Here is a 25,749-nt window from a genome sequence, read left to right on the forward strand (position 1 = left end):
GAGTCTTCTCCAACACTACAGTTCAAAAGCATCAATTCTTCTGCGCTCAGCTTTCTTTATAGTCCAACTCTCACAACCAAACATGACTACTAGAAAAACCACAGTTTTCACTATATGGACTTTGTCAGCAAAGTAATGTCTCTGCTTTTTAACATGCTGTCTAGGTTAGTCATAGCTTTTTTTCCAAGGAGCATCTTTTAATTTCATGGCTGCAGTCACCATCTGCAGTGATTTTGGAGCCCAAGAAAACAAAGTCTATCACTGTTCTCATTGTTTCTCCATCTATCTGCCATGGGACCAGATACCATGATCTTACTTTTTCAATGTTGAGTTTTAAGCCAGCTTTTCCACTTTCATCAAGAGGCTCTTTAGTTCCTCTTCATTTTCTGCCATAAAGGTGGTGTCATCTGCATATCTGAGGTTACTGATATTTCTCACTGCAATCTTGATTCCATCTTAACTTTTTAGGAAAGTTGAAAACTGCCTTTCAACCCCATACACCATGTGACATTTGTAACACCAGCACTTGAACTTTCTAGTTTCTCTGGATCTGTCAATACTTGGATAGTATCTGGTTTTTATCACATCCATTATGAACTGAATGTAGGTTTGCCCCCAAATGCACAGGTTGAAGCCCTAACCTCCATTGTGATGGTATCTGGAGGTGGGACCTTTGACAAACAATAAGGATTAGATCAAGTCACGAGTGGGACTCCATGACATGATCTGAGTGTTTAGGGTAAAAGGAAGATAGGGCCAGTCTCTGTCTCCCTCTCCTTCCCACGGCCCCCATGTGAGGACACAGCAAGAAGGTAGCCCTCTGCAAGTCAAGAGAGGAACTGAATCTGTTGGCACCATGATCTTATGCTTCCCAGCCTCTATGACAGTGAGAAATACATGTTTAAGTCACCCAGTCTGCAGTATTTTGTTACAGAGCCTGAGTTGAGATAATCATTCTAGTGGGTGTGCAGCAATATCTCACTGGGGATTTAATCTGCATTTCCATAATGATTAACAATGTTGAATATCTTTTCATGTGCTTATAAGCAATTTAGAAATCATTATTGATGAAAGTATGCTCAAATACTTTGTTGGGGTCCAGCCCCAGCAGGATCCAGGGGAACCCTCAGGATGAATGGCGTCGGCAAATGAGAGAGAGAGAGAAAGAAAGAGACCCAACCGGGATGTGCAGCAGAGTCTGGCAGTTGCTTTATTTTTCATTCTTTATACCCTAAGTTGGTATATTTCTAAGGGGGAGATAAGCACACAGACTTAGTTTAACATTACATCAGCTTGTCTGTCACGAAACCAGGTGTGCTCTGTATATTTTTTGTTTATGAGAGTCTTTTCCCATAGATTTTTTGTACATTATCTTCTGGCCTTGAGCTTAGCAGAAAACAGAAAAAGTGGCAGTCTCATGATACAGCAGGTTGCAACATAATAGCAATACAATCCTGTTAACATAAAAGTCAATCTTTTTGCAGAAGTTCTCAGCTAAATTTATCTAAAAAGTTTAGCACACAAAGACTCTGCGGCTCTGGAGAGGGAACCCCTGTTTAGCACTCCTGGTTAAAATTAACAATTATCTTATTGTTTTTACACTAGGGCTAAACTCTTATTTTTCTAGATCTCCAACTATATTAACAATAGTGTCCATTGCACAACCTCAGCACATTAACATCAATCAAACGTTGATCCAATAACCACTTTTAAAACAATATGTTTTGTATTCTCTAATAGGGCTTCCTCACCCCCCAAAGTGCTCTGTACCTATTAGGGCCTTTATTATGGTTAATCTCTATATATAATATCTTTTGGCCTTCAGGCCTGTTGACAATTTATGGCTTGCACCTGGTATAACGTTAAGCAACTTCAGGAGCCGACCCTGTCTTTTTTGTGGTTAATCTATTTTCTTTCTATTAGGTGTCATCTCCATGGGAACTAGATAGGATTACATTTTTACAGAACAGAAATGCAAAGGACTGCAAAAACAGCAGATATAGCACGAACAGGCTCTTAGTCTAAAAGTTAACTACCCGCAAGAAGTCACCAGCTAATCTCTATCTAAAATATTTTCTATTAGGCACATTTGTGACTATTATTTGTGGAGCTTTTCTCACCCCGTGGAGGGACCTATGCTTAATATTTCTTTTGTTAGTGTACTGTGCTTAGGATGTTTAGAACAATCATGAGCATTTTTTGTGATGAGAGCACACATTTATCAAACAAGCCAGAGTACCAGCAAAAGGGTTTGAATTGAAGCATTTCCTTCATCCCTGGCCCCTTCATAGGGCACCAGCATCTAAGAGATTTGTTAATTAGGGTTTTAAGTTGGTCCTCATTCAGTGAAAGAGAAGCAGGAGAGCTCTCGGCAGGGAACACAAGAATCTGCAGCAGGGCAAACAAGAACAACCGCAGAAAAGGGGGGAGGATACAGGGTGGGGTAGAGACCGGGGCCAACCTGGAGGGTCCCTTGTATCCTGAACGGCCTGTGTGTCAGGTATTTTCTTCATGACCTCGTCATGGGTGGGATCTCCCACAACAGCTCCCAGCAATACTTTGCTCATTTTTAACTGTTTTTCTAATTAGTGATTGGTAAGAATTGTTATTATATTCTGTATACAAGCCTTATACAACATATACGATTTGCAAATATTGTGTCTGTGACTTCATTTTTTTAAACTGTCTTTTGAAAGGCCACATTTTTAATTTTGATAAAGTAGAATTTATCAAGTTTTCTCTTACTGGCACCTCGTAAATTGTGAGATGTAGTATTTTTATTCTCATTCAGCTCAAGCTGAGGAGGGAAGAAGTGGTTAGTAGGAAGGCAACAGACCTAGTCTAAAATATTACACACTAACCACTGTCCTTACCAGTCTGCAAGTGTAAATAGTCCTCTGTCTGGCTGATTTCCAAAGCACTGAAGTTGTTCTTTTGTCAATTCTGTATTGCTTTTTGGGAAGAGGCTCTGTCAACCTTCTTACTTGGCCATATGTGAAGTCACATCCCAACCAGATCATTCACTCTTAACAACATGGAAGTACGAATTATCCCTTCTCATATACACAGTGCTGTGGACCATTTCTGTCTCCCGAAGCTCATGCACTGAATCCAACCCCAGTGTGTTGGTGTTTGAGGGTGGGAGGTAATTAGGTCTTGAGAGTGGCGCCCTCGTGAACGGGATTGGTGCGTGACGGAAGGCACAGGAGAGAGCCCGCTGTCTCTGCTGTGTCAGGACACAACAGGAAGGCCGCCATCTGCAACCAGGGAGCAAGTCCTCACCAGACTCCACACTGTCAGCACCCCGATCTTAGGTTTGCAAGCTTCCAGAACAGACAGAAATAAATGTCTGCTGCTAAGCCGCCTAGTCTGCAATGCTTTTGTTATAGCAGCCCCAATTGATTAAGACAGTACTAAAAAGTGGTCAGATTCTGGATAATTGTTTTTCTTTTTTTTTTTTGCCACACCTGAGACTAGTAGGATCTCAGTTCCCCGACGGGATCAAACCCAGGGCCACGGTAGTGACAGCCTGGAATCATAACCACTAGGCCACCAGGGAACTCCCAGATTCTGAATAAATTTTGAAAGCCAAGCACAAGAGAACATTATAGATATTTGATACAACTTGTGAAAAAATAAAGTCAAAGATGGTTTCTGGACTGAGGTAACTCAGTAGTCAAGGCTATGGCTTTTCCAGTAGTCATGTATGGATGTGAGAGTTGGACTATAAAGAAAGCTGAGTGCCAAAGAATTGATGCTTTTGAACTGTGGTGTTGGAGAAGACTCCTGAGGGTCCCTTGGACTGCAAAGAGATCCAACCAGTCCATCCTAAAGGATATCAGTCCTGGGTGTTCAATGGAAGGACTGATGCTGAAGCAGAAACTCCAATACTTTGGCAACCTGATGCAAAGAGCTGACTCATTTGAAAAGATCCTGATGCTGGGAAAGATTGAGGACAGGAGGAGAAGGGGACGACAGAGGATGAGGTGGTTGGATGGCATCACCGACTCGATGGACATGGGTTTGGGTGGATCCAGGAGTTGGTGATGGACAGGGAGGCCTGGCATGCTGCGGTTCATGGGGTCGCAAAGAATCAGACCCGACTGAGCAACTGAACTGAGCTGAATGGCAACAGTCCTAGGCAGACTTTTCATGACTGACCGACTGAACTGATTGAACTCTGCTGCGATTCACTGACCATCAAGAAATTTACAGAATATTAACAGCTTGAGGATCAGCTGCTCTAGAAATGTTGAGTTTGAGATGTGAACTTTTTGGTAGAAATTGTCAAGTGACCACTGGACATGGATATGACGTTCAAGAGAGGTCTGCAGGGCAGTGACACCTGCTCAGCACTCACGCGTCTCACACTCCTACCATGGTGCAGAGGCACTGCTCCAGCATCATCACACACGTGGACAAGTCAGAGAGAAGGGAAGGGGCCTCAAGGTACCACGGCACGATTCACCAGTTAGACAGCAAGTTCAGAATAACTGTATAAACTCCAGCTACAAGTTTTCAGCAACTAACTAACCAATGTCCTAAAAACTCTCTTGTGCGTGTGCTAAGTCACTTGGGTCATATCTGACTCTTTGCAACCCTGTGGACTGTGTCCCACCAGGCTCCTCTGACCATGGGACTCTCCAGGCAAGAATACTGGAATGGGTTCCCATGCCCTCCTCCAAGGGATCATCCTGACCCAGGGATCGAACCCGTGTCTCTTACGTCTCCTGCACTGACAGGCGGGGTCTTTACCACTAGTGCCACGTGGGAAACTCTCTTAGGTGCTCCAGAATGCCTGGCACAGGAATGGTTTTGAAACAGAATGGAAGGGAACAGGGCACAACCTTTAAAAGAATGACACAGCCTGAGAATACAACATAAAACGATTAGCACTGAACGGGTCCAAGATGGCAGATGAGTCCACTTCCACTAGACCTTGAGCCTCAGTGTATGCTCACTGTAACACATCAGCAGACCAAGTATAATGCCCACGGGCACCATGACAGCTCCAAGGCTGACCACAGCATTAACAAATTGGGTGCTGGCTCAATCCTGGAAATCTCTGGCCCTTCCCCAAATAGCTAGACTACCCCTCCCACTACTCACTATCCTAGGAAATTACCGACCCCATAAAAACACCACCCCATGCCCCGGGGCTGTTCTCACCTGCTGAGATGGCACACATTCTGTCTGTGGAGTGTGTTTCTCTCTAAATAAATCCACTTCTTACCTGTCACTGTGTCTCTCACTGAGTTCTTTCCATGACGAGACATCAAGACCCTGAATTTCGTTAAGTCCTGAGACCATGTATATCGTGATCTCAACTAGAAGATCATGGGTACAAACCCCCGTCTGGGTCTTGGTTGGGTTCTAGCCTGGATGTGTGGGTTCAAGTTCAAATCTGAGGTGCATGGTTTCAGTTTGAAAACTTCCTGGTCAATCTCATTCGTCCCAGTTCCATAATTTAACTCACCTAAATACACACACACTTGGCAAACTCTATTTTCACTATAGAATTCCTTAACAGCAAAAGGTGAGAATTTATTAAATACCTATGTGGGGTTGTTTGAAAAAGAGCATCCATAAAATGGAAAACAATGCAGTATATATACACCCACACCCCACACACATATATACAGCAGTATTGGAAATAGCCAAATGCTAAACAAGCCAGTTGATCACCAACAAGAGCATGGATAAACCATGATATGTTGTTACAATAAAGTATTATACAGCAATGAGAATCAACAAAGTACTGTTACCTGCAACAATAGGGATGATTTTCAAATGTAACTGAGTGCTAAAGAGGCTAAAGAGGCCTAAAGAGGCCAAACAGGAAACAACACACAGGATATGACTCAATTTTTATGAACACAAAAAAGACAGCCCAAAAATCAGCGTCAATTTTCTCTCTCTCTCTTGCAGAAAGAATTCATTTGAATCAGTTCTAATGACATGGATGAAACTGGAGCCCATTATAAAGAATGAAGTAAGCCAGAAAGATAAAGACCAATACAGTATACTAACGCATACATATGGAATTTAAAAAGATGGTAACGATAACCCTATATGCGAAACAGAAAAAGAGACACAGATGTACAGAACAGACTTTTAGACTCTGTGGGAGAAGGTAAGGGTGGGATGTTCTGAGAGAACAGCATCGAAACGTGTATACTATCAAGGGTGAAACAGACCACCAGCCCAGGTTGGAGGCATGAGACAAGTGCTCAGGGCTGGTGCACTGGGAAGACCCAGAGGGATGGGATGGAGAGGGAGGTGGGAGGGGGGATCGGGATGGGGAACACATGTAAATCCACGGCTGATTCATGTCAATGTATGGCAAAAACCACTACAATATTGTAAAGTAATTAGCCTCCAACTAATAAAAATAAATGGAAAAAAAAAAAAACCAGTGTCAAGAGACAGGTTTGCTAGAAGCAAGTGACAGGACAACTACAGACAAGGCAGCACAGCAGCCGTGAACACCCCTGCTCTGGGTTTGGGCTTTCCCTGTGTCTAAACTGCCCTGCACTCACAGCAAAATCAACACACGCGTAAAGAAAAATGATTAAGTAAAAGGAAAATTCACTTAAAAGAAACTAAAGGAAAGTAGATGGTGAAAGAATTAAAACTAAAAATTTTAAGAACAGTCAGAGAAGAGAGAAAAACATTTACAATAAACTATAGTAAGTAAAAAGAAAGAATTTAAAGATAAAAATTAATTTGAGGCCAAAACAGAACTCAGATAAAAGGCTAAACATATACAGAGGAGTTATAAGAGGCTGAAATGTAAAACTAAAACAGAACTGAGAGCCAAAGACTCAGGCAAGAGAAGCTTTAAAAGAAAATGTCACAGAGATTTGGAGGCAAAGGTGAATAAACAAAAATATCCCAAAGGAAAAGAAAAACGAGTCAATGATTCTGGGGTGGGCACAGCATCCTCTGATGAGACAGTCTTCTGAGTGCAGGGTCATCGCGAGTACAGGTTAAAGGGGCACAAGTAGGCGATTCACCAGCTTCCCAGGGGGCACTCATGGTAAATAACCCGCCTGACAATCAGGAGGCTAAGAGACGCAGGTTCAAGCCCTGGATCGGGAAGATCCCCTGGAGGAGGGCATGGCAACCCACTCCAGTACCCTTGCCTGGAGAACTCCATGGACAGAGGAGCCTGGCGGGTTGCAGTCCATGGGGTTGCAAAGAATGAGACACGACTGAAGTGACTTAGCATGCACACGTGCGCACACACACACACACACACACACACACACAAGCTATTCTACCCTCTCAGCCGTCTGTGAGCTCCAGAAAGCTGTGTCTTTGCAGGCAGCTTCAGTTAACACAGTCTGGTAATAACCAATCAGCAGCTGAGGTATCCACAGCAGGATTCACTTCCACAAAGTTTACAGAAAAAAACACCCAAAGTTTTATTAATAAAACAGAAGTTTCTTTAAAACTGTGGTTTCAGGACCTCAGTATCAGCACAGATCAGCAAGGTATCTGCACATGAAATCATCTTCATGACAATGTTAAGATGCTATTTCCCTTTCCACCAGCAGTTACTACATTCTTCACCCCCTAGCACTCCCCAGCACGGGGCATGTGTAATCAGGAAAGTACCCTTAAGCAGAAATGATTCTGAGATGTCCACCCATCAGTGCTCATCTGTTTAAAGTTCTGTTTGAGGAAGTACACATACAGCATTCTTATGAGAACCACTTGTGCTATTTCAGTTGTGAGCTACCCTAGGCACTTTTACTCAAATAGTATCATTTCTGCTTGAAAGAACAAAGGACAGAAAGGCAATAGTAACCCAGATTGGAGTATTAGGCAGACTCTCTCAGAAATGGACAAAGTGAACCTGTCACTTCAAAGGAAGTGACAGTGTTTGTTACTAGTGGTAAAACTTGAGGTCTCAAGAGAGAATCAGAAATTTTGGGGAAACTGGAATCCAGCACCTCGAGCCTTCTACTCTTCCCATATATAAGTGCTTCTCTGATAAGAAGAGTGGTGATGTTAACAGAATGCCAACGTAAATCAGTCTCTCTGGATGTAATCTACTATTTCGTATTATTTAAAAGGCCTCCAGGTGATGTTTGAAGCTGCCCCAGAGGTTCCATGCTAAGCATTCCCATAGGTAACAAACATCCCCAGAGGAGTTTATTAAAAGACAGCTCACTAAATGGTAAGCTCCAGCTTATGAAACATTATAATAATATTATAATAATGCCCATTCTGGACTAATCATTCACTAATAAGGTGATCAGTAACATCTTGAGGTATTAATTTGTTCACCTGTAATATGTAGAAAATACCTCCACAAAATGTCATTCCCAAAGATCAAAGAAAACGTTGGATGTGAAAGCCTTGCACAGTACCTGGCAAGGTCAGGCAACACAAATGTGTTGGTATGTTAGGAGAGATTAGATGAACTACAGAATCTCACAGAAGGGAACGGGTAAAACTGGATTCTCTGGAATCTGTGTGGCGCTCAGGATGCAGAAGAAGAGAAGCAATGGGCAGTTAGGTACTATCTAGCATTTCTAGGAGACAGCTGGGCTTGAGGACAGTTACCATCTCAGAAGCTATGATACTTAGCTATAGGTCATCATCCGAGTCAAAGACCTACCCGTCATAGCTAAAATGCAGCTAAGTAACTTTATGACAACAACCATTAATATTATTAAATTAAATCCTCTTGCTTTGATTCCACAGTCATCAGGAAATCTTTTTTTCCATAATTTGGCTTCTCATGCAAACTTTTTTCCTACATCAGTGACTCAACTACCCTATCCCAAAGTAGTCTCTCACTACAATCCAAATTATACAGAGAATCAAATCCTAAATCCCTAAGTAATCTTGTTTATAAAGATTAATTTTCCCCCATGCATTTAAAATGACACTAGAGACATACTATCCTTAGTAGGATTAAGAAAAATGATCACAAATCATTTTCTGTAGACTTAATTCTCTCTATAAAACAAACTGGAAAGACTGATGAATTAACACTCCAGTGTAGAAGTCTTTGTACCTTTGACTATGATGGATCAATCCAGTAGCCTCTAGGTTCAATGATAAGACAGGGTTTGTAAACCTGGACTGCACCTAGATAAAATCAGGCTTATCTTGTCACATTTTGCAGCACAAATGCAGTTTAGTGTCACAAAGAGACAGGCCCCCCCACAGAACTGTTTTGATGATGGGATTTATATCCTGTCAAACTAGAATCAAGATTGCCAGGAGAAATCTCAACAACCTCAGATATTCAGATGACACCACCCTTAATTACAGAAGGCAAAGAGGAACTAAAAAGCCTCTTGATGAAGGTGAAAGAGGAGAGTGAAAAAAGCTGGCTTAAAACTCAACATCCAAAAAACTAAGATCATGGTCATCCAGTCCCATTACTTCATGGCAAACAGATGGGGAAACAATGGAAACAGTGGCTGACTTTATTTTCTTGGGCTCCAAAATCACTGCAGATGGTGACTGCAGCCATGAAATTAAAAGACGCTTGCTCCTTGAAAGAAAAGCCATGACAAACCTAGACTATGTATTAAAAAACAGAGATAGCGCTTTGCTGACAAAGATCCATAGAGTCAAAAGTTTTTCCAGTAGTCACGTATGGATGTGAGAGTTGGACCATAAAGAAGGCTGAGTGCCAAAAAATTGATGCTTTAGGATTGTGATGCTAGAGAAGACTCTTGAGAGTCCCTTGGACTGCAAGGAGATCAAACCAGTCCATCTTAAAGGAAATCAACCCTGAATATTCACTAGAAGGATTGACGCTGAAGCTGAAGCTCCAATATTTTGGCCACTTGATGTGAAGAGCTGACTCACTGAAAAAGACCCTGATGCTGGGAAAGACTGAAGGCAGGAGGAGGAGGAGCAGGGACAGAGGATGAGAGGGTTGGATGGCATCACCGACTCAATGGACATGAGTTTGAGCAAACTCTGGGAGATGGTAAAGGACAGGGAAGCCTGGCCTGCTGCAGTCCATGGGGTCACAAAGAGTCGGACACAACTGAATGACTGAACATGCACGCAGTAAATCTGTAACGAAAAGCAACAGTCTGCTTAATATACCACCATTTCAAAAGTTTTCACTTAACAAGTCAAATATAAATTTTATGATACATATTTAATGTATTCATTAGAAATAATGAATTCTTTATCAAAACATGGTAAAATACTTCCAAAATCTATACAAAAGAAACAGAATTTCATAGGTCCTGCAGATTATAGACAGGTAAGAGACAAAGTTAGAGCCAAAGCAGCTAAATTAAAATCCAATGACATCCTTGAAAAACTCATCCTATCAACAGAAACTTCTACAGATGTTTTTCCAATGTCCTACAAAAATATTTTTCAACCTCTTGATTCACTGCTGACCAAAAAAACAGGACATCCCTTTTCTAATTCAGCACTTAAACATTTTTAAAAAGCACACTTATATGTTTTCAAAGAAAAAACTTGGGAAACATTTAAGTGGTTATTATAAATAGTTTCCCTAATCCAACACTATGGAAGGAAGAAAGGAAACAGAGGAGGAAGGGCCCAGACCACCATGCTGTGCTGGGCTGAGTCACTCAGTCGCATAGGACTCTTTGCGACCCCATGGACTGCAGCCCGCCAGGCTCCTCTGTCCATGGGGATCCTCCAGGCAAGAATCCTGGAGTGGGCAGTCAAAATCCCTTCTCCAGGGGATCTTCCCGACCAAGAAATCGGACTGGGGTCCCCTTCATCACAGGTGGATTCTTAACCAGCTGAACTACCAGGGAAGCCCCCAAGCCCCCATGACTCCCAGATTAACAGGTTCTGTAGAGTATAAAAAAGGTGATGCTGCAAACTCCCAGACAGTACACTCTACTACTGCCAATACTTAGAAGAAATTTCTGGAACACAGATACTCAAAATCAACACTTCAAGTGGGAAAATGGAAAGGAAGGTTAGCAAACAATCCTATCAGAGGCAGAGAGCTGAGGCTTAACATGACTAAACCTCTAGAGAAGGGTAGCAGGTGAACCTTAATGAAGCAAAGTATCTTACAGAAGCTTCAAGATGACTAGGTGAATCCTATACTACTTATTTCTGGTGCTGAAATAGTCATTTCAAATGCAATATCAAAATTTAAAGTTTATACGTAGCTTTATTCTACACTTTGGTGAGCAGCCCAGACAGGAAATGAAATGGAAATTTACTCACTATAGTAACCATACAGTACAGTATCCTCGATCTGTCTGCTGACGTTCGCATTGGCCCAGTCCTAGGACAAAAAGGAAACAACAGAAATATTAATGAAACATCTAATTGCTTAACAGTTATACTTAAGTCTTAATATGATCACATATCACTTTATAAAATGTATCATCGACACCAACAGGTATGGTCTGTGCCTTCAAGAAGTGAGGGACAGATGAGTAAAAAGACAACTGCATTAGCAGGTAAATGTGAGCAAGCGTAAGCATGTGGTTCTGAGGAAGTTCAGGAGATGGAAGTCGACTGACCGTCAGGGGTGGCTTCCCAGGGCAACTAAGCAGGGTCTGAAAAACACGGCGGGAAGGTGGGAAGAGAGGGAAGGCACACACATGGGGAGTGAAAACCCGCAAGAAGCAAAATCCAGACTCCCTGGAGCTTCTGGAAGGGGACGAGGAAGCAGGAGTGAGGGAGGGGAGGGGCAGGCGTGAGGACGTGTGAGTCGGCTGAAGCACTCTGGTCTCTGGCCGGAGGGCAACGGGAAGCAGCGGCACACTGCGATGTAGAGGGACCGGTATGATTTGGAACTTAGAAACAAGATATCCAGCATAATATACATTTAAAAAATACCTAAAAGAAGGAAATTAAACTCCTTTGCATTGAACCCAATTATTTTTTAATTAGCAATTTTAGAAAATTAATTCAAATTAATCTCAAATTTTTTAAAAATTACATTAATTAATTAGAACTGAGGTATAATAGCAAGTCTTTTTGACTACCCTAATTTTACACATATAAAAAATTAAACCTGGAGAGTCTATGTGACTTGCTATTAAGTAACAAGGCTCATTTTAGTATTCAGGTCAATTCTATTCCATCAACACTTTAAGAATCCCACCTACAAGTCTTTTAAGGCAGAAGAGTAACGTTTAATTATCCTAAAATAATTTAGGTTTTTCTTTTTTTCCCCTTTTTCACTTATAAACACCTACAGCAAGGATCTATGAATTTCTAATTGAAAAATGCCTAAAAGAACAAAAGTGTGGAAAACTCAAATTTAGCACTAGACGCAAACCTTGACACACAGTGCACAATAAAAATGCTATTTCTCCAACAGCAATGAAGACTGTGAAAAACAAGAACAGGCTAAACTTTAAAATTATGTTACCTGTATAAAGAAACAAGTAACTACAGAATATTAAGAAGATCCAAATGAAAAGTCAGCATTTCCACATGAAAAGGCTGTAAATACCAACTCCATGAAACCATACACTGCCAATCAAAATCCCAACAGTAGGGACAATGCTCTGACATGGTGATTCTAAAAGTCATCTGGAAAACACACGGGCAAAGAGCTAAGAAATTTTTTGTAAAAGACCAACAAGGAGGGATTTAGCCAATTACCAAATCTTATTAATAAAGCATGAAAATCTATTATTAATATCATAGTGACCTTCCATTCACTATCATAGTGATCTTCCATTCACCTAAAGGACAAGATTGAAATCATTAAAAAATATCCAGCAATGGCAAACGTGGAGGAAAAGCCATCTACACACAGTAATAGTAAGGAAGACAGTCCGTGACACAGACCATCTTTGCTGAAATCTGTCCTAAAAAGATTCACACAAATCAGGACAGATATCATGCACAGGGATGTTGTGAAACAAGTAGTCCTGCCCATTGAATAAACTCAAGACCTCCAGAGGAATGCCTGGCAGCTCTCAAGCCCAGACCCCCCGGCCCACAAGCAGAAGGGCTGTCCTCCACCTCAGTCACTCACGGGACCACGGGGCCCAGAGGCTGACCGGGTGCTCAGCCCCTGCGGTGTCTGGGGTCCAAAGACAGCGGGTATTCCAGCTTGAGTGGCAGGGCACCCATGTCCAGGGTGTCGATCTACCTAAGCCCACTCTTCCGCCTGCCCCGCAGGCAGGGGCGCCTCTGCTGAAGCACCCACACTTCTGGAAGCTCACCACTTCACAGAGCGGGAAGCGTGTAAGAACGTGGGAACCTGCTGACCCTTATTCCCATAAATTACAGCCTCCACCAATCAATGTTGACTGATCTTTCTTCACCCGACAATATTCAGGGTAGTCCAGTGGTTAAGAATCTGCTTTGCCATGCAGGGGACACGGGTTCACTCCCTGATCAGGGAACTAGGATCCGACATGCCTCCAGGCAAGTAAGGCCATGCGCCACAACTAGACAGTCTGTGCACCCTGACAGAAAGATCAGTAAACAACAGGATAATGTCATTTAAAATGCTGAAAAACAGTAAGAAACAACAAAAAATGAGACAACCGAATCACCTGGGGAGAAACGATAAAATGTATTATTGTACATTTACAATGTGGAATACCATATGGACATTAAAATCTCTAAAATGTATATAAACTGGTATGTATGGATATCCATGAAGTACTTCTGAATGGGGGTAAACAGAACAAGTTGCAATCAATAACTTTAACACTCACAATCCTTGACTAAAAAACGTAATCAAAGAAACACCAAATATGTACTACAGAAAAATAAAAATAAAGTTAAGCAGTGCTCACCGCACAAGACTAGAAAAAGCACTGTGGTAAATTCTAACCAATGACGAGAAACTTTTTCTTCAGGTATCCAAATGAATGAACACAACCAAAACTTCAGCTCCCAAAAGCTGTGTTTCATAAGTGATTCTTTATATAGCAGAACAAATTTTTAAAGATTTTTGAAACGTGAAGATTTTTTGAAACAGAGGATAATTATAGCTATTTCTCTGCAAGATTCCAACCAACGAGGTATTAATGTACCCACTGACAGTCACATAAAAGTTAAACTTAAAAACTGAAGACGACAATAACCTCAGAAAAAGACAAGAAGAAAGACTGAAGGTAATTTAAAATCAATGGGCTTCCCTGGTAAAGAATCCGCCTGCTAATGCAGGAGATGCAGGCTGGATCCCTGGGTTGGGAAGATCCCCTGGAGAAGGAAATGGCAACCCACACCAGTATTCTTACCTGGGAAATCCCATGGACAGAGGGACTGGGTGGGCTACAGTCCATGGGGTCGTAAGAGTCAAACAACTTAGCACTAAACAACAACTATTTAAACTCAAAGGTTCACTGACTTTTAGTGTCTTTTACCCTCAAGTGTTCTTTTGTTTAACCAAATCTTGCAGCAGTTAGAGAATATTACTGTTACTATTTTAAAGCAAAAATATGTGTAAAATATACAACATCACTCAAGTACTATTTGTATATTTGGCTTTTATATACAACCTTGCCTTCAAGGTATCTGATTCACTGTCAAAAGAGCTCAGTTTATGAAACTTCCTTCTATATTTTGAAAATTGCTAGTTATGCCCTTAATACATTTTATAAACTTCTGCCTCCCAAAGTAGAGACCAAAAAAAAATTCAGGAGACCCAAAGGAATGTGAGAGAAATAAGAACTAATACTAAGTAGAGAATACGCAAGAGGAACATTTTAGAAAAAAGGAAAAGGAGATAAGGTCCATGACGAAAAGATAGTGATTTGTATACATAAAGCTCCCTTTTCCATCCTTCCAGGAGGCCTTTTGAAATGCTCAGTCCAACCCAAAGCTACACTTAAGCCCCCTTAACTTTACCAGATAACCTCACTTTAGACCTATGGCTCTCACTCACAGATGACTCTGTCCCCGAGAGGACATCTGGCAACGTCTTGGAGACAATGGGGCTGGGGGAAGGGATGGCATGCTACTGGCATCTGAAGGAGGTTAGGGTCTGCTAAACATCGGCAACACACAGGACCACCCCTCACAGGAAAGAGGCACTCAGGACACAAGCCAGTGATTAAGAAGCCCGGACTTGAAGGTCTCTAAAATAATCTGAGGACCAAAAACAAGAGTTACTCAACTCATTCCCAAATCGAGACCCCACTCCACCTGTACTCAGAGACTAGCCCTTTCTTCTGCTGAGTGCATGCGCTATTCACAGCCACGCCTTTCACGCTGAGGCCCGCACCCCTCTGTTTCTGCAAGGACACAACACTGGGCCTGCAACAATACCCCTCCGTGACAAACATCTCTCCCACTCTACTGAATCCTACAGTGTATGCACTCCAGTAGCTTCCATCAAACACCACAGTCACCACGAATAAAACACCCCTCCCTCAGCCCACCTCCTACTGCCCTGGAGGACGAAGCTCCCTGAAAAGCAGCCAGGATCCCTCACCTTCCTGCCCACACTGAGCTCACTCCCACCTGACCACCCGCTGCTCCGTAGAGATTCAGTTCAGTTCAGTCGCTCAGTCGTGTCTGACTCTTTGTGACCCCATGAATCACAGCACGCCAGGCCTCCCTGTCCATCACAAACTCCCAGAGTTTACTCAAACTCATGCCCATCGAGTCAGTGATGCCATCCAGCCATCTCATCCTCTGTCATCCCCTTCTCCTCCTGCCCCCAATCCCTCCCAGCATCAGGGTCTTTTCCAATGAGTCAGCTCTTCCCATGAAGTGGCCAAAGTACTGGAGTTTCAGCTTCAGCATCAGTCCTTCCAATGAACACCCAGGACTGATCTTTAGGATGGGCTGGTTGGATCTCCTTGCAGTCCAAGGGACTCTCAAGAGTCTTCTCCAACACCATAGTTCAAAAGCATCAATTTTTCGGCACTCAGCTTTCTTCACAGTCCAACTCTCACATCCATACATGACCACTGGAAAAACCATAGCCTTGACCAGACGGACCTTTGTTGGCAAAGTAATGTCTCTGCTTTTTAATATGCTATCTAGGTTGGTCATAACTTTCCTTCCAAGGAGTAAGCGTCTTTTAATTTCATGGCTGCAGTCACCATCCACAGTGATTTTGGAGCCCAAAAAAAGTGAAGTCTGACACTGTTTCCACTGTTTCCCCATCTATTTCCCATGAGGTGATGGGACCAGATACCATGATCTTAGTTTTCTGAATGTTAAGCTTTAAGCCAACTTTTTCACTCTCCTCTTTCACTTTCATCAAGAGGCTTTTTAGTTCCTCTTCACTTTCTGCCATAAGGGTGGTGTCATCTGCATATCTGAGGTTATTGATATTTCTCCCGGCAATCTTGATTCCAGCTTGTGCTTCTTCCAGCCCAGCATTTCTCATAATGTACTCTGCAGATAAGTTAAATAAGCAGGGTGACAATACACAGCCTTGACGTACTCCTTTTCCTATTTGGAACCAGTCTGTTGTTCCATTTCCAGTTCTAACTGTTGCTTCCTGAACTGCATACAGGTTTCTCAAGAGGCAGGTCAGGTGGTCTGGTATTCCCATCTCGTTCAGAATTTTCCACAGTTTATTGTGATCCACACAGTCACAGGCTTTGGCATAGTCAATAAAGCAGAAACAGATGTTTTTCTGGAACTCTCTTATTAGATACTTAGTAAATACTAAGTGCAAGAATACATTTAAGGTGTAGTAAGAACACAAAGTTCTAAGGTACAGTTATCTGCATCTGAGATCAGGAATGAGGCAGTATGAGAGCGTTCAACCCAAACAACTGATAATCTCAGGACATAAAGAGATTATCACTGATGGACAGAAAGAAGAAATGAATATTTTAGCTACCAAAACAAATATTTTCATGCCACATCTTAACTAATTTTATACACTGTATAAAATAAAAATATCTGTTCATGTTAATGGCTATTTCTGATTTTTTTTTTTTTAGTACACTTTAGGTCAGTGGAAAAGAATCTGCCTGCAATGCAGGAGACACAGGAGATGTGGGTTTGATCCCTGAGTCGGGAAGGAAGAGGAGGAAACGGCAATCACTCTAGTATTCTTGCCTGGAGACGTCCACACACAGAGGAACCCGGAGGACCAAGCCCATGGGGTCATAAAGAGTCGGCCATGACTGAGCATGCACACTTTGTATGTTTCATGAGCCAAAGTTATTGGCCAACTACACAAGGCACCATAATAGAATACTTTCAGCTCTTCTTTACGGTTTTGTGTGTTGTTTTTTTTTAATCTGTGAAGTTAATTATTACACAGGAAAACTAGAAGCAATGAAATTATCTGGCGAAAAATATCCATAGTGCCAGGAGCTGAAAAAGAGGTCAATGGAAACACTTCAGACATTATCACAATATACCCTTGACCAAAGGCAGGCAGAAATAACTAGGAAGGTAAAGTAGACAAAACAGAGAAAGTACTGTTGACTGCCTGTCTGGTGTCCTCAGCTCCTAAGTGCAACGTCAGCAGTCCTTGATGTCTCGAGTTTCCAAACAACTGTACCTGATAAGCAGGTTCCTAATCGGTTTAGAGGCTTCAACATCCAAGGTGGAAGCTGAGAAACTCAGATGGCAGACATATTCATTCAGGAATAAGAAATGCAGTTTGTAAAACTTAAGCCACAACATAATTCATCATGGAAAACCACCACCTGCACATTTTAATAAGGATGAAAGAGATTAAAGATGCTGTGGCACACTTTTACCCTGAGACACCTACAGCTACGGCATGAAGTCTGAAACTAGTTCTTAAATACTAATATTTAAATACTCTCGTCTTTTACTAAGCATCTCAAGAGAATTCGTTAATAATTTTTTGGAGAAAATACTCTTTACAGTTTACCAGATGTAGTTTTTGAAAGTCGCTTCAGTTCTCATTTAACTATTAGCACAGGCCAGCTTCAAATGGCAACTCTTAGGAAGTTCACTAGTCCCCCAGCCAGTGCTCCAAAAAAGAGAAAAGACAAAAAGGGGAACTAAGAATATTTTAAAACATCAATTTATATACATCAAAGTATTGGGGAAAAACTGGTATATTATCAAAGCTTTCAGCTGGCTAAAAATAGACATAACTAGACAGAGACAACTATTAATAAGTAAATGAAAAGTAGAAACAAATGAGTCAATTCCTAGGCAGGTTGATAAGAAGTCTGTGGTCCCTGAGGAGGAGAAAGGGGTCTAGGGCTCTACAAGTGGAAATAGGGGTCTGGAATTCTTGAGGAGGAAGAAAGGACAAACATCTTTCTTTTTCCTCTACATTCCTTAGTCTTAGTCACATAAAACATTTTTTTTCTTTAAGCCCAGAACTGATGATTAAGCAACAAACAGCTCAGTTTAAACTCTGTACTAAGGATTATAGAACAACAATGTATCCTGCTTGAGGACAGGTTCTCCTTCCTGAAATCCTTCTGGCTAATCTTTTTATCTTAAAATGTAAATTGTGGGAGTGGGTCTAGTAAGATCTTTACAACCTTGGACATTCTTTTGATATATTGTAATAACCAATTAAAAACATATATAACTCCCTTGCTAACACCAGTGAGGGGGGCATGCTCCATCCCCCTTCCGATGTCTATGTCAGAACCTTTCTCTGTCCCTTTTTATACTTTAATAAAACTCTGCTACACAAAAGCTCTTGAGTAATCAAGCCTAGTCCCTGGTCTCGAAGTTAAATCTTCTTCTTCGGAGATCATGAATCCGACACCATTCACCATAAGCTATCACCTTGGGGGCTCGTCCAGGATCTTCAGGCCAAGGTAATAACACTCAGAGCTGTCTCTCTGCTTTCTCAGTACACATATGTTTTGCTTTACTAACTCTACTGTGTGCTTGTGTGAATGGATGATACGCCCTGCGTGAAGCAAGCATTGAGCCCTGCTATGCGGTTTCACGATGCCTCAAAATGACTGAAGGCAGCCCCAAAATGGGGAATCTTTTGGGGGGTTTATACTGACCTGCCACTGTCAAGAGACAGCCAACGTCCCTGCTAGGGGAGCAGCCAGAAAAGGGCGAAGCACGTAGACGGAACTTTCCCTTCTCGGGTCACCTTGTCCTGGTCTCTCTGACCACTTCATAACTGCGTGGGGAATCAGAACTACTAACATAGTCTGCTGGATCATGGGCTTTCAAGGGACTTGTAATCCATGCTGCTATTATGTACTTTTATTTAGACCCCAAGTATGGAAGCGCCTAACCTTGCTAGGAGCCGAAAGTTCCAAGAGCATGTTTGGGAGCATGGCGGAGCTCTAGCTGCAGGAGCGTCTCTCAGGCTAGAGGGCACGCTCTTGGCTGCAGGCCTCAGGGCCGGCGACCTGAAGGTAAGTCTTTGTCACGGCTGTTTCTCCTATCCATGTTGACTGAAGCACTGCTGGTGACCGTGAGGCTTTTGAGGACACAGATCGGGATTACAGTGGGCTCCTTTTGGTGGTGTCAGCTCTTAGCAGACCAGAGAAGGCTCTCTGATGGCTTTTGTCTCAGCTCCCTAGGTGCTCCTTCTGTGGAATCTGTGGACGTGAACTGGAAGGACTGGCCCTAGTGGCTTGAGGACAAACACTGCCTTGTCCTCGCTGGCTGACCCTTTTGCTGTCACATACGCTGGCGTGCTGACGCTCAGAAGGGACATCGTGGTTGCTGTTCACCCCTTTATGACTCACCGCTTCTAGTGCGGTCAGCACTGTACTCAGGAGTGTGCACGGGCACACGTGAGACGGAGGCTTCCCCTGGCAGTACTAGCTTGGGAAACATTCCCCAAAGCTACTCTGGCAAGTCAAACAAATGTCTCGGTGGCAAGGAACTGGAAACCAGTCTGGGATGCATGAGGCCGGCCCCTGGGGCACCGCCACCCCACCTCGGTGATAGAACCGGGAGGGACAAGTAAGATGCCTACATCGGTAAGGGACAGACTAATTCCGACCAGGGAAGGAAAGCTTTGGTGGAGAGTCTGTCTACACCCCCATCTACAGCAGGGAAGGATGCTTTTGGTGGAAAGAAGCCGTGGCTGTGGATGCCGCTTTTTTCTCTCTTACAGATGGGAGCTAACAGTTCCAGAACCACTCCTTTACAATGTATTTTTTAAAAAAACTGGGACAAGTTTGATACCCAGAGTTTAAAAAAACATGCCTGATCTTCTTCTGTGATACTGAATGGCCATAATATCCTTTAGAAGATGGGGAAACGCTGGCCTGTTAAAAGGTCTCTTAATCAAGATACTGTTTTACAACTAGACTGGTTCCGTAGAAAACAAGAGAAATGGGTAGACATGGGATATGTGTTGCTCTTCTTCTCTCTGCAAGACATGCCAGACTTATGTCCTAAGGGTACAGATTTGGGTATGAAACCTTCAGCTCCCTCCTCTCCTCTTTACTTTGCCCCTGTATCTGGGGTTCCCAACTGAACAGGCTGAGAGTCAGGGCACCCTTCCAGGAGGAGTTGCCTCAGTCTACATAGAAATTCAAACAGTCCCAATGCACTCAAGACTATTTAGAGGGTATGTCTTAGGATAGACGTTGACTCCTGACTTGACAGCTCGAGTTCTGGGGGAAACTACTGCTTCTGGAGATAAATGGCTTGAACATGAGACAAGGGGAAAAAGGGAACATGAAATAGCCCTCCTCCCTACTGGGAGTCAAGCACTTCCCGTAACTGTGCCAGAATGAGGCTAAAACATGGTTGAAGGAAGGTAGGATCAGAGTCTTTGCAAGAGGTAACCTTCAAGGACTCAAGCGAACACCACCAAGACTCTAAACTATGCTAAGTTGGCTGACATAGAACAGGGAGAGAAGGAAACTCCTAGTAAATTCCTAGATAGACTACGGGAGGCTCTCCACAAGTTTACTGACATTGATCCTGAAAGTGCAGAGGGAGGAATGATCTTAGAAGATTTATCACTCATTCGGCTCCAGATATCCACCATAAGTTACAAAAACGGGCGTTTGGACCAAATCAGTCTTTAAAAATTTTAAACTGTTGCAGCTGGCTCAGATGGTATATTATGGTAGAGAATATGAGGAAAATATGAGGTAAAAAAAAAAAGACCAGGAAAAGGCTGAAGCCCCAGCATGACTATTAGACCTGCTCTGAAACAGCTTGAGAAGAATGCCCAGAGGGACCCAGGTGAAAAGGGATGGGCTTGCTATTACTGTGGAAAGAAGGGGCACCTCAAGCAGGATTGCCCGCAAGCCTCTAAGCTGCCCCGGCTCCATGTCCAGTCTGCAAGGGACCACACTGGAGGAGAGACTGCCCCAGAGGCATAGGTTTCAGGGGTCGGACTCTCAAGACAATCAGGACTGAAGGTGCCCGGGGGTCCCCACACAAGTTCCCGTCCTAAATACACCTGAGGAACCCAGGGTATTAATAACTGTGGGGGCCAATCCATCGATCTCTTTTGGACACTGGGGCAACCTGCTGCTTCACCAAAGCCCCTGGTCCACTTTCCTTCCGATCCACTGCCGTAATGGGGCTGTCTGGACGAGCCAAACGCTATTATTTCAGTCGTCCTTTAGGCTGCAACTGGGACTCTGTGCTGTTTTCTCACATGTTTCTGATCACGCCAGAGCTTCCCCCACCCCTTCTGGGGAGGGATATACTGAACAAGGTCCAGGCCTCTGTTTTCATGAATATGGAACCTGCTCTTATAACTGAAGAAAATGTAAATCCTCAAATGTAGGCTGATGGAAAAACTATGGGTCAAGCACAAAATGCTGTTCCTGTCGTTATCAAACTCAAAGACCCTCACCTATTTCCACATCAAAAGCAGTATCCATTAAAACCTGAGGTTAAGGAAGGGTTAAAACCCATCACTGAAAATTTAAAGGAACAAGGATTATTAATTCCCTGTAACAGTTCATGCAGCACTCCTATTTTTGGTGTAAAAAAAAAGTCAAATGATAAATGGAGACCTGTTCAAGCTACACAAATGTTAAATGCCTAATCCTGATACTTCATTGTCTGAAATTTCTGACTGAATCAAATATTTTTCAGTCATTGATTTGAAGTTTGCTTTTTAGAGTTGAATCTATACTAAATCATCTTCTACCTATGACTTTAAGATGACTGAGAGGATTCTTGGGCATTATAGGCTATTGCCTCATTTGGATTCTGGGGAACTTGCCTGGCCTTTATATAAACTTCTACTGAGACTCAGCAGGCCCAAATCAACAAGCTAGTTTGGTCCCCAGATACTCAAAGGGCTTTTAAGGCTCTTCAAACTGCTCTCTTGCAGGCTCCCGCTTTGAGCTTGCCCACAGAATCAGAGTTTAGTTTGTTTGTTACTGAAAAAAGGCTATGGCCACATTGCTTAAGGGTAGTTGCTATTACTGTCTTGCTAATGCCTAAAGCTCATAAGTTTACTAATGGGCGAAATCTTAACATACTGACTTCTCATGATGTAAGTGGGATCTTAAACTCTAAAGTTCAGAGCAACAATGGCTCCATCTTTAAAGCTGCTGTAACTCAAGGAGTATTGAAAGCTCTAGAATAGAGTATCATTCAGGGTTCCTGGAGACCCCAATCTTCAGGAAAGGTTGAAAAGACTAATGACATTATTAATAGGCATCTTGGTAAGCTAACTCAGGAAACACAAGATAGTTGGTTTAGTTTTACCCATACCTTTAATAATGAGGGTATGAACTGCCCCCCCAAAATGGGATTACCTCAATGACAGACTAGTTTTGCACACAGATATTGTCATAGATCCTAAAGCCTTATAACTATATGACTCAACTTTCAGCTTTTTCAACAGACATTACCGGGAGGTTAACTCCTGACCCAGACTTTGAGTCAAACAAGCCAGTGTTTGAGCCAAGAATGGACATGGGTCTGAGAATCTATGTGGGCTTGCTTCTGCTGACTCCAAAAGTCCTGAGTCTGCCATCTGACCCTCAAGACAACACCTTACTGTCCTGGGCTCATTCCTACACCACATTCCATAATTCTGGAATCATAATTGCTGGGTCTGTGGAGCACTCCCCCTTCTCATCAATTAAAGACTTCCCATGGTGGGTTTCTCCACTTCAAGGAAAAGACTTTCTTCAACTCTGTGATGACATCCAACAATCCTAAGATGGACTGGTATAACATATTGTACCTTAACTATGGACATAATGTAACTTTTAATTTTGATTAGGTTTTAACTTGGTTTAATGACTATTTTGCCTTGCATCTGTAGCTGTAAAATGGGGTTTGCTGCTAACCATCTGAAGGCTTTTAAGTTACAAATGGTTATCCAGGCTCCTATGAGTGCCCAACTATTACTTGAGGGCCCCGGATCAGAGACCCTCCATATGAGGGTTAGCAGAATATGTTGCTTCAACAATTTAGGGACTAGGCTCCTCAACAGCAGGAAGCAGTTATGCAACGAAAACAATGCCCCTTTCCCTTGGCAACATAATTCTCTTAAAAGAAAAGGAGGGAATGAAAGAGTCAATTCCTAGGCAGGCTGATGAGAAGTCTGGGGTCCCCGAGGAGAAAGGAGTCTAGGGGTCTCAAAGTGGAAATAGGGGTCTGGAATTCTCAGGGGAAAGGACAAAGATCTTTTTTTTGTCTACATTCCTTAGTCACATAAAATGTTTTCTTCTTTAAGCCCAGAACTGATGATTAAACAACAAACAACTCAGTTTAAACTCTGTACCAAGGATTATAAAACAACAATGTATCCTGCTTGAGGACAGTTTCTCCTTCCTGAAAACCTTCTGGCTAATCTGGTTATCTTAAAATGTAAGTTATAGGAGTGGGTCTAGTAAGATCTTTACAACCTTGAAACATTCTTTTTATTGTAATAACCAATTAAAAAATTATATAACTTCCTTGCTAACACTAGCCAGGGGGGCACTCACCATCCCCCTTCTGATGTCTGTGTCAGAAGCTTTCTCTCTCCCTTTTATACTTTAATAAAACTCTGCTATACAAAAGCTCTTGAGTGATCAAGCCTGGTTCCTGGTCCCAAAGTTAAATCTTCCTTGGAGATCACAAATCCAACACCGTTCACCGTAAGCTACCACAAAGGCCATACAATTGCTGAATGAATCCCTCGATAATGAAAAAGTTTTTTAAAAAGAGAGGAAAAACCTTAACATGGAATTTTTCCCTTCTAATTATTGGTGCCACATTTAGATTTTTGTTGTTGTTTAGTCACTAAGTCATGTCTGACTCTTTGCAACTCCATGAACTGCAGTACTGGCTACCCTGTCCTTCACTATCTCCCAGAGTTTGCTCAAACTCATGTCCATTGAGGTCAGTGATACTGTCTAACCATCTCATCCTCTGTCACCCCCTTCTTTTGCCTTCAATCTTTTCCAGTATCAGGGTCTTTTCCAACGAGTTGACTCTTCACATCAACTGGCCAAAGTACTGGGGATTCAGTATCAGCATCAGTCCTTCCAATGAATATTCAGGGTTGATTTTCTTTAGGATGGACTAGTTTGATCTCCTTGCTGTCCAAGGGACTCCCAAAGAGTCTTCTCCAACAGCACAATTTGAAACTATCACTTATTTAGTGCTCTGATTTCTTCATGGTCCAACTCTCACATCTGTACATGACTACTGGAAAAACGATAGCTTTGACTATAGACCTTTGTAAACAGTGATAGCTCTGCTTTTTAATATGCTGTCTAGGTTTGTCCTTCCAAGGAGCAAGCGTCTTAATTTTATGGCTGCAGTCACCATCCAAATTGATTTTAGAGTCCAAGAAAATAAAATCTGTCACTATTTTCACTTTTTCCCCATCTATTTGCCAAGAAGTGATGGGCCTAGATGCCATGATCTTAGTTTTTTTGAATGTTGAGTTTTAAGCCATTCTGTTCACTTTCTTCTTTCACCCTCATAAGAGGCTCTTTAGTTCCTCTTCACTTTCTGCCATTAGAGTGGTATCATCTGCATTATCTGAGGTTGTTGATATTTCTTCTGGCAATCTTTATTCCAGCTTGCGGTTCACCCAGCCCAGCATTTCACATGATGTATTCTGCATGGAAGTTAAATAAGTAGGGTGACAATATACGTACGGCCTTGTCATACTCCTTTCCCAATTCTGAACCAGTCCGTTGTTCCATGTCTGTTCTTAACTATTGTTTCTTGATCTGCATGCAGGTTTCTCAGAGACAAGTAGATTTAAGAAACATAAAATAAGCACACTAACTACAGCTATACATTTTCTTCTCTAATGGAGCGTTTAATAGAATAAATGCCACAAGTCTTAATGGGAAATACTTTTGTTTCTTTACACAGGTGAATTCCTAAAGTCTTACTGAAACAAATATAATGTAACCTCACAAATTAAAAATAAATAAATGAAACAAAAAACTAGTATCCAAAAAGGGATTGATTACTAAACTAAGCATGGTCCTAGAACAACTACATGATCTAAGGGAAAGCTCATAATTTCATTAAAATACTTTAGAAATTTCCAGATGAAAATGTAATTCCACAAAATCTAAACAAACCAAATATTCTAAATTTAAAAATTAAAAAAACTCTCCTGCTCAAACAATAACTATACACTGCATATAGGAAATCCCAGTAAAAGCATACACAAACGCCAGACCTGAGATGGGTTATGTCACCTCTCTGAACCTTGGCTTCCTGCCCATGAAAACCAAGACAACACTATTGGGTTGTTGGGACATTAAGATATGTAAACCATTTAGGAGAGGGTCTGACACACACTAAGTACTCTATGGACACTAGTTACTATCTCTTCACAGCATTCCGCACATACCAAGAGCTCAATTAATACTTGCTAAATGAATGTCTAACCTATAGAAAAGAACTGCAGTTTTCACAGCAATTGGAATCTAGCCAAACCTAACACAAAAAAATTACCAAATCATT

The 25,749-nt window shown here is 42.1% G+C and overlaps 1 protein-coding gene across 1 annotated transcript in view; it reads right to left on the reverse strand.

Moving 5' to 3' along the window:
* LMBRD1 (LMBR1 domain containing 1) overlaps positions 1–25,749 on the reverse strand; it is a 132,604-nt gene that overhangs the window by 97,646 nt on the left and 9,209 nt on the right. The window contains exon 3 of the mRNA XM_043890004.1: positions 11,203–11,263. Coding sequence (XP_043745939.1) covers positions 11,203–11,263 — 61 coding nt within the window. The remainder of the gene's footprint in view (positions 1–11,202; positions 11,264–25,749) is intronic.

The sequence above is a fragment of the Cervus elaphus genome, chromosome 28 (genome assembly GCF_910594005.1).
Source record: "Cervus elaphus chromosome 28, mCerEla1.1, whole genome shotgun sequence".
NCBI classification, from domain to species: Eukaryota; Metazoa; Chordata; class Mammalia; order Artiodactyla; family Cervidae; genus Cervus; species Cervus elaphus.